This window comes from Rhipicephalus microplus, unplaced genomic scaffold (assembly GCF_043290135.1).
Source record: "Rhipicephalus microplus isolate Deutch F79 unplaced genomic scaffold, USDA_Rmic scaffold_94, whole genome shotgun sequence".
NCBI lineage: Eukaryota > Metazoa > Arthropoda > Arachnida > Ixodida > Ixodidae > Rhipicephalus > Rhipicephalus microplus.
This window is the reverse complement of record NW_027464666.1, coordinates 488383-503911: the sequence shown is the minus strand read 5'-3', so window position 1 is coordinate 503911 and position 15529 is coordinate 488383. Positions and strand designations below refer to the sequence as shown.

Below are 15529 nucleotides of genomic sequence, written 5' to 3'. Positions count from 1 at the left end.
AAAACACACATAGAAAATTAGAAGACTGCGAGAATGATGGAATGCTTGGAACGAGCTTCAATAAATGAGGCCGCAGCATATAGTATCAAACTCTTTGTGGCGCTCACTAGTTTACAGTGGCATAGCCAGGAGGTAGCAGCACAGTCCAACTTGATTCGACGCAACAGAAATTGATTTTAAATATTGTTCAAATAAAAATGATAATGATCATCATCATCGTTTGGAGACTTTTGGCCTCAATTGGGGACTTTTCAGAAGCATCCTGGCGACTTTTGCAGAAAAAAAGTTAACTCTACTGATCTAGAGGGTCCCAGTTGAACCAAGCATGTCTGCCATCTCGGAGCCATTGGCAGGAAATTGTTCAACGGCCGTTGCTGCTGCTGTGGCTCCCGCTGCTTTTGTTCTGCTGCTACTAGTGTCGGTGGCGCGAAATAATGCCGGGCAACCTCTTGAGGCGGGTAATTTAAAGTGCACTAACCGGATGCAGACCAATAAAGCAAGATTTTATTTCAGCATAAGCACTTCCTTGGCACAAAGGTAACACTACAAGGTTTCTGGACTGCTATTTCAACAATCAATGTTGACTTAATAGTTGCCTTTAGTGTCCCTTCAACACCTGTTTGTTCCCTGATACACTCTGCTCTCTTCTGGTCCCTTAGGGTTACACCCATCATTTTCCTTTCTATTGCTCGCTGTGTTGTTTCCAACTTAAGTTGATCCCTCTTTGTAGTCCTCCAGCTTTCTGTTTCGTAGCTAAGCACCGGCAAGATGCAGCTGTTATATACCTTCCTCTTGAGGGATAGTGGCAATCTACCTGCCATGATTTGAGAGTGCCTGCCAAATGTGCTCAATCTCGTGGTTCAGCTCTGCGGTTACTACCTATCCTAAGTAGACAGACTCTTTTACAACTTCAAGCGTATTGCTACCTGTCTCGAAGCGTTGTTTTCTTCCGAGATTGTTGTAGTACATTACTTTCATTTCCTTTAGATAAATTTTAACACCTACCTTTCAGCTCTCCTTGTCTAATTCAGTAATGATGAATTGTGATTCGTTCCCAGAGTTACTCAGCAATGTAATGACATCGGTGAAGTGCAGGTTACTAAGGTACTCTCTGTCAACTCGCATCCCTAACTCTTACCATTGTAGGCCTTTGAAAACCTCCTGTAAACGCAGGGTAAATAGCATAGGGGAGATCGAATCCTCTTGTTTTACACCCTTTTTTATTGGTATTCTGTCGCTTCTTTTATGGAGAATTATGGTGGCAGTTGATCCGCTGTAGATTTCTTGTAGGATGTTCATACATGCTTCGTCGACGCCCTGATTCTGCAGTGTTTGCATGACTGCTGATATCTCTACTGAATCAATTGACTTCCCATAATCTGCAAAAGCTACGCATAGTGGTTAAGTGTATTCTGAGCATTTCTCTATCACCCGATTGATAGTATGAATGTGGTCAAAGCAAAGCGCGGGTGCTTTACTGTCCGCTACGAGGTGCCACCAGTGCCTGTTGGCGTGCCCCGGCGGCCACCTGGCACCGTTTTAATAATTTATTAACATTTCATAAACATTTTGTAATCGTCCAAGGAGTTTCCCTCCTTCATCACCATTCGCTTTAGGGGTCGGCTGCCAATTTTTTTTTGATCGCGCTTAATATAGGCATCTATGTGGAGGACACACTCATGAATTCCTGCATTATAAGAGGCCCATTTTCATTTTATTTTGTCATATTGTTAATATTTTACGCGCTCCTTTTATATTACATGCTTGCGCATTCATTCGCTATGAGGCTTCATTGCTTAGACACATAGTCGCATCAAAGAAAAGTAAGGTCCATCATCTTTTTCTAGCCATGGCAGGGGCATAGGCAGAAATGTTTTTCGGGGTGGTGGATACCTCTGATTTTGCAAGGGGCACCCCCTTATTATGGTCATTTTTTACTCTGTACACCATGGCGAAAAAATGGCCAAGGGGGGAGCACGGGCTTGGTTTGCCACCCTCTGGCTATGACATGACGTCAAATATTTGAGTAATAGACAATGTTTCATACATGGTCACTTTATTTCATTTCCTGTGTTAGTGCAATGTAATTGCACCTAAGAATCTTCATGGTAGCATTTGGCACTGTACATTTTAGTAAATGATGAATTCAAGTGGACAGACATACATAAAAAGAAATCGACGATATCGACTGCAAAAATTAGTTTTTTTGTAAGTAGCTGCTTGTTGAAGAAATGTCTGCTATGTACAGGTGATATTCATGTTCATGAGTGACCGGCAGTGAAGTACTTCGTCTTAGAAAAGACCTAGTGCAACGGCATGGTCCCGAGATCTTTGACGAAGACTTGCAAGGGCCGTGGCAGGCATGTCAAAGTCCTTGCACATTTGATTGGCACTTGTTCCTGCAATAAAAATGCCGCTGATGAAGCTTATTTTATATTAAAATAAATTCATTTATACAAGGTGATGAAGCCACCTTCCCATGCAATATGTGTGTAACGTATGAACGCAAAGACTACCTCTTTAGAAGGGTGGCGGCTTAAGCCCGTTTGAAATGAGGGATCGTATACTACACCAGCGCGAAGACACACTGTGCTGTATGTCGTCCGTTTTCTTGTCCGTGTATCTCTGCTCTGTTATAGTATACGGTCAGTTTAGGATCGGACACTATTTCAAAACTTTGTTTTCACCACACATTTTGTTGTAAAAAGGTTGATCCCTGTTTGTAGTGCAACACCAAGCACGTCGACAGGATCCCAAAAAGGCACTCCTTGATAGCATCACATGGAGCCATTCAGCCGGGCTATGACAGTGACGACTCGGACTACAAATTAATTGCAAAATTAGGTTTATCTCAATGACAAGCACTTTCTATTGGTAACCGCTAAGCCGGTTACTATGCCGCTAAACCAATACAATGTATGCCAGCCTGTTAGGGAGTGCTCCCAAGCACTTCCGGTGCGCGAACCATAAACGTCGGTCATTTTACAGCACCTAGAATACGTCCTAGTCACTACGGACCTCTTATGGCCACTGTACCTGTCGTTGAAGTCTCAAACGCAATTCTTAATACTATATTTCAGCGCTTATGCGAGGAAGTACGGGACAAGGCTACAAGATTACTTCTGTTTCGCCAAGCAGGACTTTATCCTCCTTAGTCCCAAAAATGCACTAATTAAAAAAGCTTTTGCGAAACTGTATTGTTTGGCTTCCTGCTCTTAAAAACAAACGCACAAAAATTATGAACTCGAAAAATCGTACGGGTGTCTCAAAATGTGATGGTCCTTATTTGGGTACTCTTGAACTTTTGAAGTATCTATGATTGCGTGCAACAAAAGTAATGACTTTAGATATGATCTTCAGGGTGTCCACAGTTAAAGGAATGTACTATAGACATTGTCATTCACACTACAACTAAGAAAAAAAAAGAAAGCTGTCACGGTATCACGAGAATGCAGCCAAGCGCTCGAGCAGTGTACAGCCATTTTCGTTCATTGATATGTGGGGTTTAACGTTCTGAAACCGCCATATGATTATGAAACGCCGTATCGGAGGGCTCCCCATATTTCGACCGTCTGGGGTTATTTAATGTGCACCCAAATTCTAGCACACGGGCCTACAGCAATTTCGGCTCCATCGCAAATGCAGCTGCCGCTGCCGGAATTCAATCCTGCGACCTGCGTGTCAGCAGCCGAGTACCTTAAGCACTAGACCACCGCGGCGGGGCCAGCCATTTACGTTCACTCGTTTTCCCAATATAACTGGACACATGGCACCACTTCTCCGGGCTTAGTGAAAGCAACTCATGCTTGTTGTGGCAAAAAGACACATTTGAGAATGCGGATATCGAATTGTGGTGATCTGTAGCCTTTAGTACAACGGTACCCTAAGGGTACTCTGAGAAAGAGGAGGTTAAATTGACATTGAAAAATCACACCGTCTCCCGCTAAAGAGAGCCATGTGTAGATGTGAAGCGGTGGGCGCTAACACTTACGCTGGCGGCGCATTTATACTGGCGCTCATCACGGCGTTTCGCAGGAGAGAAACCTGGGGAGACGCAAAGCACGCTGTGATGAACAGATGTTTCCTACTGGATAATGCCAATCGTTGTTAATGGGAAGTCAGACAAAATATTCCGAATAGGCACAGAAACCCGCAGTTCACTTTTAGTTAATGCGCAGGCTGCGAATTTTTATTGTTCAAGAACGCATAAGAGAAATCTCCCACTGGCACTACATTGGAGGCCGAGATCCTGTGCCTATATATATATGGGGTGGCCAGTGAACGGTTGCGCAGTGCAAGCATTTTGTATTTTCAATCAAGAAACTCGCTAGCAGACGCTGTCTGCTTTGGCGTTGCGAGGCAAGAAAGGGGGGAGCATAGGAGAGGGGAGGGGACGTGCATGAGCAGGAGCGGTGGTCACACCTCACACCAGATTGAGCTTGACCATAAGATACTTCACATCCAATATAAAAAATACGATCGTGACCTTACCTGTGGTGAACTGACTTCCATATGGAAATGCAGGCTTCACGTCCATTCCCATGGTGCTGTGAGAGCTGTTTAGGTTATTGAACGGGCTTGAAATAAATCCTTCCGTGTTTCCGATCATACCGCTGCAAGGAAAATTGAAAAGGAAATGTAACGATTTCTTTTTTTTCTATCAGTAATCTATGCCAAAAAGGGACGTGCTCTTTAGGTTGTTATTCTGCTTACTCATTTTATTGTGCGAGTTTTCTCTATGGTATCAACACATAATACACAAAACTGTGTAGCTGTGTTTCCTCGATATCGCAGTCTGCATGTAGACCCTTTTGCGACCAAGCCTTTTAGTTGCAATATAGCGAAGGATCATGATCATATGTACACTTGGTCGCTCATTTACATTGAAATTGTCGTCTTCGTTTAGTAAAGGTAAATGTGCGGAGCAACACTCATGCGCTTAGAATGCCAGTGAGGAGCCGAGAATTCCCCCTCCCACGTCTCACGGCACACCACGACACCCCGGCAACTGGTTGTGTAGATGGGATGAAGCAAATTTACTGGTGATCTCTCCTCCCTTCCTACCTTTTCTTCTCATTGTCTAAGCATTATATTGATGAACCATTCGAGAGAAAAGAACGATCCACACTCGTGTTCATGTTAAAAAGACAGAGCTGCAAACACAGACATCACAGAGAAATCAAGACGCCCAAAACGCCGTGAGTAATGTCTTGATATCTCTGTTATGTCTGTGACACCCCGTTTTTTAACATGAACGCTTACTAACTAGCTCAGCTGCCAGTTACACCAACCGTAGTGCTTTTGAGAGCATACATTTGTTGCACACAACAAGCACAACGTCTGGTTTAAATAAATTTATTTGTGTAGCACTGCACACTGACAGATCATTACCAGGCTCCATTACTGACATCCTGTCATTACCGAGTCCCATCTCAAACGCCTGTACCACAGAAGATCAGACGACATCGTACTGTAGTCCAAAGCGTCCCGCAAGGCAACGAGGTGGCGTGCTCCTTGGGAAGAAGTCAGTGGGAAGAAGTAGGGCTCTTCTCTACCTTAGAGACGGTTACACCAGGGGTCTCAAACACGCAGCCCGCGAGCCGCACGCGCCCGTAGACACCTTGCGGCCCATGAACGTCTTGTGCGCGGTACGGTCTTCGTCCCACTTTTTTTTTAAGGGCGAAGCTCCCCAGTCGTGGGTCGTACGTCCCGTGTCGTCGTCGTAGTAGTCACCCCTCGTTTAGTCCTTAAAATTTCCGCTGGATGGCGGTGGCGGTACTTAAAGTGCTAACTAGATTGATGGGTGGACGGACGAGTGGAGGCTTTGCCCCACTCATCATCATTCGCTCCGTGGATATGCAGTGATTTTTTTAATGAGCTTGTTCATGACCTACCTAGACGGTATTGGCCTCTGTCATTCCTATCATCAGGCACCCCATGCCGTCAACCTTGCTGTAAAGCATATCAATGGAACTAAATCTCTATGTTTCAGAATCGGCGTCCAGATTACAGCCATTCAGAGTATCGAATTGTTTCTCGAAGCATTGCATCAAATTTCCTTTAGAAGTGACCCACATGGCAAATTAATGCTTTAAAATGACAACGTTAATTGACATTTTGGCTCATGCACTCGATAATGTTTCCAGAAGGTGGAGCCACCGGCATAGGCGGACGCAGGATTTCTCTTCAGGGTGGGCGAAGGTTCGTCGCAGCGCTCCCCCCCCCCCTGTTATGTCAATGTATGGGGATGATGATTTAGCAGCCCCCCCCCCTGCATCCCCCCCCCCCAACACACACAGTGTGCACGCCTGTGGTCACCGGCGTTCTGCGCGATCTGTGCACGTCTGCGTGCATCCGCCTTTGAGGAGGAATTGCCGCGGAAGTTTTTTTTTTACGATATGTGTGGAACACTTTCTGGGACACTGCGACTAGGTTCACTGCCGTGCCACCTACCCGAAGTTGTCCGACGCCGCCGCAGCTCCGAACGCCCCGTGATGTCCGAAAACACCTGAAGCCGCAGGGGCGTCGGCCCTCGCCGAAAGGGCTGCCGCTGAGCTGACGAGGCTTGGCGACCAGCCAGCCATTTCGCTGGCCGCGCTTAGGGCCGGTATGTGGAAGTCCGGTACGCTCAGCGAAGACGGGCCTCCCGCACTTCCGCTTCCGCCTCCGTTCCCGGCAAGCAAGCCGTACACCTGCGAGAGAACAAGGTTATTGTTACTAGCTGCTCAAGAAGCAAAGTATACTGCTCCGCGTCATCAGTGTGTAGATGTACCACGCCGTTTAGCGATTGCGAGCATGGATGATGGTGTGCGGGAAAGAACATCGGCAGGTTGAAATGAACCCGGAAAGTATTTCATAAATTCGTAGGCAAAGCGTATGGTTCTTGGGCGTTAAGCCCAAATTATCAGAATAATAATTCTTACAATTTTCGATTACAGTAATTGCGCTTGTTAATATGACATCGTGAGGCTCAAGAATACACGGGCGCAAACTTTAACCAATATTTATTACGAGGCAAGAACCGTCATAAATGGACAATACGCTTAATTGCATGCAAGTTTTTCTCAGACAACGCATGCATGATTTATACTACACGAGTTTAGAGCTCGTATTAAAGTTTGTTGCGAGCTAACGCCTGCGGGTATCACGTTAAGGGGCATAGGCTGTCTGCCCCGTACATTGCTTTATTAGTTATTACGGGTGGGGCGCTGCGGTGAAGCTTCGGAACCCTGCGCACGCTTGTGCTGGTGACATTCGTATTCAGGCGTGGTGTGGTGATATGGGTGCCCGGCTCAGTGCTGTACGCGGGATATAGCTTGTGTATAGACCAACGGCATGTGCATTGTTGGGTACTGCTGCGCACGCCGTCTTGGTGGCCTGCCCACGCTTGGCTTTAAAAAAAAGCGATTAAATTTTCAACATAACCTAATTGTAGTCAAGACAATGATTATTCTGTCTGGTCTGAACGGGAGAACAACACTTATCTTTTCGTTTTACGTACATTATTTTTTCATAAATATTAAATAATGAAAACGTCTAACTCGGGTAATCAGTTCTTGGCCAATTTCCCTAAATGGGTATGTGCCATGTTTAAGGCGTCATCATCATCATCATCATAACTTTAAAAGAGAAAATCGAGCTGGTCGATTGCGTGCATATCTCGCGAGGCTAGATCCATCTGCTACCTACAGTACCCCTTCCTCATTTATTGAGGACCCAATTAGGTGGCCGAAAGCTTACGAGTGGTTTGCAACATTACATCTTCGAAGAGAAGTTTAAAACATCAAAGAAGGTAACTGAACTCGCCACTGTCGTTTTATTAATTAAGTGCTGCATACTTTGGCCTACCTAAATAGCTAAGACTTTCATTTCACGTTTTGGTTGCTCCAGTGTTCACCATCACATCCACGGAACGGTAATTTGGAAGATGCAGCAGCCATACTCCAGCCTTCTTCGGGACATTTCTCAATAGTAACATATATGTCAGCATCATCATCTCTATACTACTGCTCGTTCAAGGCAAATCTGCGCGCGACCCTGAGAAGAAGAAGAACTGAATCATGGCGGACAGTAATAATCTACAACGTATGGTCTCGCCACAACCGGGATGCACAGATTCCACAGCTCCTCCTGTGCTTACCAGCCCCGCCCCCTTCAGTCACAGCCATCGCCGCACATCCCTGATTGTCTGCGGCGTGGCGGCATTCCTGCTGTTCGGCATGGTGACCGTGTTCATCGGTGTCTACTTATTCAGGAGACATAGGGGCAGTGCTGGGCCTACCTCCATAGCAATCACACCGTTCTGCTGCCCAGATGAGGTGGAAAGGTTAACCAGATTCGTCAATACGACCGCTTTCCCGTGCAAGAATTTTTTCGCCTACGTCTGCCCGGAAGTAACTGAAGGCGCACTCTCGAGGTACACCATCGAGCGCTATCGGCCTTTGCACGCCGTAATAACCGGTGCGATGAGTGCGGACGTGCCAGTGGGCCCGGTGGGACGTTTCCTCATCGCCTACTTCAAAACGTGCGTGCGGGCTATCGTGCACTACGACGATTTCGTCTCGTCTCTGGCTAATGCTTTTCTGCGAGACGCGGGAGACCTCTTGGGGAAAGCCACCGCTCGAGAAGCCATGATATTCTGCGCTACCGTGTCGATGAGGTACTCTTTGTCATCAGTCATAAACATTCACATCGACAATAACACAGTGAGCTTAGAGTTCACTGCTGACGTCTGCGTTGTTCGAGGCCGTTCTCGCGTCACTCTAGCTGCTGCAGTTGAAGCCATACGAGGAACTACGAACGCGACTACACTAAACGATATGGTTAAACTGGTGACAGCGCTGTGCAATTTCTTTCGAGGGGAGCGTAGATGGGAGGCGCAGTACCAGGTCACAGCCAATAGCAGCAGTGCATTTAGTCAAGAAGTTTGGAACATAAGAGACATCGGAGCTGCAATGAATGCCCTTGGTTTCTCGTTAAAGGACGTGCGGGTTATAACTGTTTATGGTATCCGGGAAATTCGCCATCTGTACGACATGTTCAACGGCAACAAAAGTCCAGGTTTGAAGGGAGCATATCTTCTATGGCACGCACTCTTAAGTGGTGTCGATGGGTTGCACGTGCCCGAAGGCGAATTCTCGCCTCCTCTATTTCAAACCTGCTCAGAAAGAATGATCTCAATGTGGCATATCTGGGACTTGTTCGAAGCGGAATTCCTGACCAGCGAGGAAAAGGATTCGCAAGCGAGACATATATTTGCCACCATAAAGGACGCCGCTCGCGAACACTTCAAAGAGAGTGCCGTCTTCGATACCGAAGACCTGGACCGGTTGGAGGAGTTTTTCGAGAAAATAAACCTAGTGACACCCTCGGCTATAAGCAAAGCTCCCGTCCAGGTCCCAGAGGCGACGCTAGACTTCGGCGAGAACCTTTTGAGAGCTTACGCTTTTGAAGTTGAGGTCGCCGCCAACCGGCTCTCAGCCTTGAGTGCGACGAAGACGCTCCGTCATCGGGACTTGTCAATTGTGGAAGACCGCTACATCCTACTATCACCCGCGTCGTACAGTTACATCCGCTCCGGTCCACCGAGTAAATCGCACCTCCCGAACATGGCTCTTCTTGGCTGGCTCCTGGCTGAAAGCTTTTGGGGCATCGCGCTGAACTTGATCAACTGGAAATCCAAGACCGCTGCAAATATCGGAAGGCTACACGAGTGCTTCGCCAAGAGCTACTTTAAGGACTTTCTCTTGGACGATATTGACTCTCGTGAGGTGATTATTGCAGCGCTCGGACTGTCCACTGTTCACAAGGCATTGAACTCGACTGAATGGCACGTAATGAAGCCTGCCTGGAGCCTCTGGAAGCTGTCTGAAGCGCAGTTTTTTTACATCCTCAGCAGCCACCAGCGATGTACAGGAGAGCAGTCGCGAGATGCGATGCTCGAGGTCAACGTGCCACTGATGTATGTTGAAGATTTTGCTGAATCGTTCGGCTGTCTCAACGATGATGAAATGAGACGCCCCTTTCGATGCCCCATTCATGGCGTGGCTCGCCAATAAACATAGCGGTGATGTTTGGCACTCTTTTGATGTTTCGGAGAGATATACTAGTCATAATATATATGCTCGAAACTTAGTCTTTTAACTGTTTCGGTCACTCTGTGTTTTGTTTTTCTTTATAACCAGTGTCAATTTCCTTATCGCGACCATCACCTTTTCGCCCCTGAAAAGCATAGGCGTACAGCGGTAACCTGGTGTCCTATATGGCTGCACTAAACTTTGTTTCGGTCACTGTGTTTTGTTTTCCTTTACAACGAGTGTCACTTTCTTTATCACGAATGTCACCTTTTCGTCCTTGAAAAAAGCATAGGCGTGAGCAGAGTGGGGTGCATGAGGGTATCGCTCTCCCTAGTCATGAGAGGAGGGGGGTGCGAAGTCCGCCCCATACATAGACTTAATTACAGGCAGAGGGCGCTGCAATGAAGCATAAGTGCGCTTATCGGGTCGCCGTTCTAGCGCATCTTACCTGTTGCGACAAAGGGCCACCGTTGATGCAGGACTCAGTCGCGTACGAACCGTACCCTGGCTGCGACACTGCGTTGGACGATGCCAGAGACGGATGCGAGCGGTGCCAGGCCGTAGTGTCTGCAATGAATAAAAATAAAGCGCGTCGCTTTAAAACGCTGACACCCCCGCAAAAGAATTCATTGCATTTTTTCTCTTTTCTACAGTGTAGTGTACAAAACCGACGCTTTCATGGTTCACCTCACTGTCTTTAGCCTTTCTTTTCTTCTTTCATTTCATTGATATGGGTTTAACGTCCCACAACCATCATATGATTATGAGAGATGCCGTAGTGGAGGGCTCCGGAAATTTCGACCACCTGGGGTTCTTTAACGTGCATCCAAATCTGAGCACACGGGCCTACAACATTTCCGCCTTCATCGGAAATGCAGCCGGGATTCGATCCCGCGACCTGCGGGTCAGCAGCCGAGTACCTTAGCCACTAGACCATTACGGCAGAGTGTTTTCTTCCTTCAGCTACGTTAACAAATATATTTTCCTTTCTCATGCTAGTGAATTATGATTTCGCAATATCAAAAAGTACTATACTCTCGCACCGTAAAGACCCTTGGTAGGGTAGAGAACACGCAAGCAATAAGATACATGTGGTGACGGTGAATTTATACTCCCGCACCAACTTTCTACGTTGTGGATTTGGCAACGTCTTCAAAGACATACATAGCTTTATAACGGCAAAAATTTTCATTGTTTTAAAGCGAACCCAGATATTTAACACCACAATTTTAACGAAATCTTTTCTAACCAATGTGGGACTGAGGATAACAAAAAAAGAAACCTGCCAAGACATACCGAAATTTATTTGCTGTACTTTCTACCCTAGCTTCACCTGTTGTGAAAACCTTAATGCAAATAGAGTTATAGAAGAATAACCAATCAATCATAACTAATCTATGACATCTAAACACTTTCTAATCTAATCTAAACACTTTCTACTAATCTAAACACTTTCTAGTGTTTCCTTACGGAAGTTGCAGCGCCTGGTTCGCTTCGAGCTACGTCGATAAAATACGGTGTTAACTGTAACGCGCAGTGATATCGCGTGATTCCTCACTGCAGTTTTCCTAAAATTAGTTATTCGCGTTTCCTCGCTGTTGAATAAAAGCCAGGTTACATCATCCTCACTGCGGACAGCAAGCTATGCCTGAAGGTCCAATAATGTACCTGTAAATGTGGCTTTGCTGCATTTAGTGTATTAGTGCTAAGAAGCCAGAAAAACGCTCTGCAGGATGTGGTTTTGGTCGGGGCGATGGGTACGCGACATGCGTTGCCTATGCTGGAATTTACAGTGCACAACATATCGGACATGATGACGTAAGTCGTCAAGGGAGGCTCGTTATGATTCGGCAAGAGACGTTGATTTAGACCGAGACGTGAGCATGCGCAGTGGGAAAAGTGGGGGGGGGGGGGGGGCACGACACCGCCGACACCTGATTTGCGATTAGGGGCGAGTATAAAATGCTACGCATTTAATGAAGTTCCGTGACATCGCTCACCGTGGTGCTGTAGTCCCGCGGAGGTGATTCCGGAGTCCAGATGTGGATGGTGGTGCGTCGACGCGGCGGCGCTGACCACCGGGGCAGTGGCTGCCGCCTGCGCGTAGCCCTGCAACAGCTGGCTGCTGAAGGCGGCGCCCGCGGGTTGACTTCCCACCTGCTTGCGCCAGCGCGCGCGTCGGTTGCTGAACCACACCTGCAGTGCACGCAACTTTGAGTCAAGTTTGAGAGAGGAGTGCAGCAAACCCTCGTTACAGGGAAGCCATCGGCACTGGAGACGAATTTATTTATATAAGTGGCATTTCGTGAAAGACTGTTTAAAGAATCGGCATACGCCAGCTCTGATTCCACTATTGATAATGGCAATCTGCTTAGATCTTTGAACAACAAGAGAGAGAGAACACAAGGAGAAAGGCAGGGAGGTTAACCACTGCTAAGCCCCGGTAGGCTACCCTGCACTTGTAATTGGAGATGGGGAAGGAACGTTATAGAGGAGGAGATAAGCATCCCATTATGTCTTATATCATAGCGTGATAGCGTTGCGAGGAGCTGCTGCCTCGTGGTGAATACTCTAGCCATGACAGTTTGACGCGCTTAAACGTAAATTAACAAATTAGTGCTACACCGAGTATACTCATGCTGATCTGACGCTTGCCATCTCTTAGGGCCATTCACTTAGACCACCCCGGTCTAAACTGAAAGCAACTGTGTAGAGATAGAGAGAGAGAGAGAGAGAGAGAGAGAAACGAGAAAAAAGGAAGGCAGGGAGGTTAACCAGATGCTAGTATCCGGTATGCTACCCTACACAGGGGTTGGGGAATACGGGGTTGAAAGAGAAAGGGAGAGTTAAAAAATGAGAAAAAACACCGACACACACGCACACACAAAATAAGTCCACTCAGATGTGTTCCGACAGGCCAGTAGTTCGTAAGAAGCCCAGTAGCGCTCGCACGGCTTTCTTCTGTGACGATGAGTCATGACGATGGCGCAGTATACTTTCTTCTGACAGCGGCTGGTCAGCAACTGTGTAAATGTGAATGCTACTTGCCTGAACTCTGTTCTCCGTGAGCTTGGTTCTCTGCGCGAGCTCTTCGCGCGTGTATACGTCCGGGTACTGCGTGCGCTCGAATGCGCGCTCCAGCGCGTCCAGCTGGTCGGCTGAGAAGGTGGTGCGAGAACGCCGCGTCTTGCGCTTCAGCAGCAGGCCCGGCTCCGAGTCGCAGTCGGAGTCGTCGTCGCCCAGGCCCCCCAGCCGACCTGCGTTCGGTGTACGAGCGCCGTATGTAAGTCAACAAGATTGTAGATCACTTTAGAATGAATGGGCCTCTTGGGACCCGTGGTCACAAATCAAACTTACCCTTATCTCGTACTCTGTACGTGTTGTATAAGAGCACAAATGTGGTAACGGGCTAAAATATCACTACATGATTGTTTTTTGCACTCTATTTGTCAAGCGCATTGAAGCCACGACACTGATAAGAAAAACGCGAGATGAGGACAGCGTCGGCTTGAGAATACGGGCTTTATAAAGACGCGAAGTAAGGTGTATTGATCAAAAGTTCGTGTTTTTTTTTGTTATGTGCAGCCTAATGAAAGCAACAGACAATAATGTTTAGAATGGTATTGGGTCATTATTTGTAGTCTTTAATTATATGGTAGTAATTACAGTGTAAATCTAAATAAATAATTAGGTACTGAGGAAGACAGTGTCTTTTTTATACTCTTCTAATCAACATTCTATTACGAGGTATGATTACTTCTGACCTGAAGTATGGGCTGCATATTTCTGAAAGCAGTGCAGCGTATATAATAGAGCGTAAGAGTCACGCGACTTGAACTACCGTATTTACTTTGATGTTACCAGCACTCGTTGGCATTAGCTGTGGTGTGGCTAGTTCAAGTTCTTCTGTTGGCTAGTTCAAGTTCTTCTGTTGGCAAGTTCTTCTGTTGGCTAGTTAAAGTTATTCAAGTTCGTTAACAGTGGCTAAATTAAGAGTGGCTAATTCGTTAAAAGTGGCTAAATAAAAGTGGCTAAAAAGTGTCCCGTCTTTCGATGGCACCTCGCCAGCTATTGTTGTTCACAAAACAAACAAAAGCAGAATCAAGAAAAGAAAAAAAAAACGCTGCAGGCCTGCGCAGTAAGTGCAGCACAGTCACAGGGAAAGCTAGAAGAGCGGCCTCTCAGAGCCTTTTCTTACTAGATGGTTCTGACAGTCCTTCCTATAGATATAATCATCATCAGCCTGACTACGTCCACTGCAGGACAAAGGCCTCTCCCGTGTTCCGCCAGTTCACCCGGTCCTGTGCTTGCTGCTGCCAAATTATACCCGCAAACATCTTAATCTCATCTGCCCACCAAACCTTATGTCTCCCCCTAACTCGCTTGCCTTCTCTGGAAATCCAGTTAGTTACCCTTAATGACCAGTAGTTACCCTGTCTACGCGCTACATGCCCGGCCCATGTCCATTTTCTCTTCCCGATTTCAACTATGATATCCTTAACCCGTTTGTTCCCTAATCCAATCTGCTCTCTTCTTGTCTCTTAATGTTACACCTACCATTTTTCTTTCCATTGCTCGCTGCGTCGTCCTCAATCTAAGCTGAACCCTCTTTGTAAGTCTCCAGATTTCTGCTCCGTAGCTAAGTACCGGCAAGATACAGCTGTTATATACCTTCCTCTTCAGAGATAGTGGCAATCTACCTGTCATAATTTGAGAGTGCTTGCCAATTGTGCTCCACCCCATTCTTATTCTTCTAGTTACTTCAATCTCATGGTTCGGCTCCGCGGTTATTACCTGCCCTAAGTAGACATAGTCTTTTACAACTTGAAGTGCACTATTACCCATCTCGAAGTGCTGCTCCCTTCCGAGGTTGTTGTACATTACTTTAGTTTTCTGCAGAATAATTTTAATACCCACCTTTCTGCTCTCCTTGTTTAACTCCGTAATCATCAGTTGCAATTCGTCCCCTGAGTTACTCAGCATAGATATATTATACACCAAACAAAACACGCATATAATACTACTAATTGAGATCTAAGCAATATATGTACGACCCGTTGTTATCAAAGAGCTATAGTTCACTAAGAAATGTAGCCACGTGAATTACATGCTCAAAACTGAGAAATACACAGACAGAAAGTGGTCGCTGATGACTGATCGCGGAAGGATTCGGCATGCATGGCAAAAAAAAAAAAACAACGCCGGAGCCTCTGCCAGTCGCAGCCTCTGCCATTCGCTCTAATTGTTGGTTGGTTGGTTGGTTGGTTGGTTCCTCAACACCTTGGTGCAACCCACCTAGGGGGATAGGCCATGAAGACGGTGTATTGCTTTTTAAATTATTTCACTTCTTGAAAGAGAGGGTTGGAATAATTAGGTGATATAGGTAATAATAAAAAGATGTTAAATTTCTTAAGAAACCTCGAAAAGAAAACATAATAAACATACAAAAAAGA

The 15529-nt window shown here is 46.3% G+C and overlaps 1 protein-coding gene and 1 long non-coding RNA gene across 2 annotated transcripts in view; both read right to left on the bottom strand.

The window, feature by feature from the left end:
* Nucleotides 1–2022: 2022 nt before the first annotated feature.
* On the bottom strand, nt 2023–5628 carry LOC142790292 (uncharacterized). The gene is made up of 3 exons (XR_012889415.1): nt 5472–5628; nt 4492–4613; nt 2023–2399 (listed from the first exon to the last, which is right to left on the bottom strand). It is a non-coding gene; the product is annotated as an uncharacterized LOC142790292 (long non-coding RNA).
* Nucleotides 5629–10286: 4658 nt separating this feature from the next.
* The window catches only part of LOC119162077 (paired box protein Pax-7), a 52285-nt gene continuing 47042 nt past the window's right edge, over nt 10287–15529 (bottom strand). Inside the window, exons 5-8 of the mRNA XM_075885233.1 lie at nt 13125–13333; nt 12077–12272; nt 10525–10643; nt 10287–10352 (exon numbers count right to left, since the gene is read on the bottom strand). Coding sequence (XP_075741348.1) covers nt 10287–10352; nt 10525–10643; nt 12077–12272; nt 13125–13333 — 590 coding nt within the window. The remainder of the gene's footprint in view (nt 10353–10524; nt 10644–12076; nt 12273–13124; nt 13334–15529) is intronic.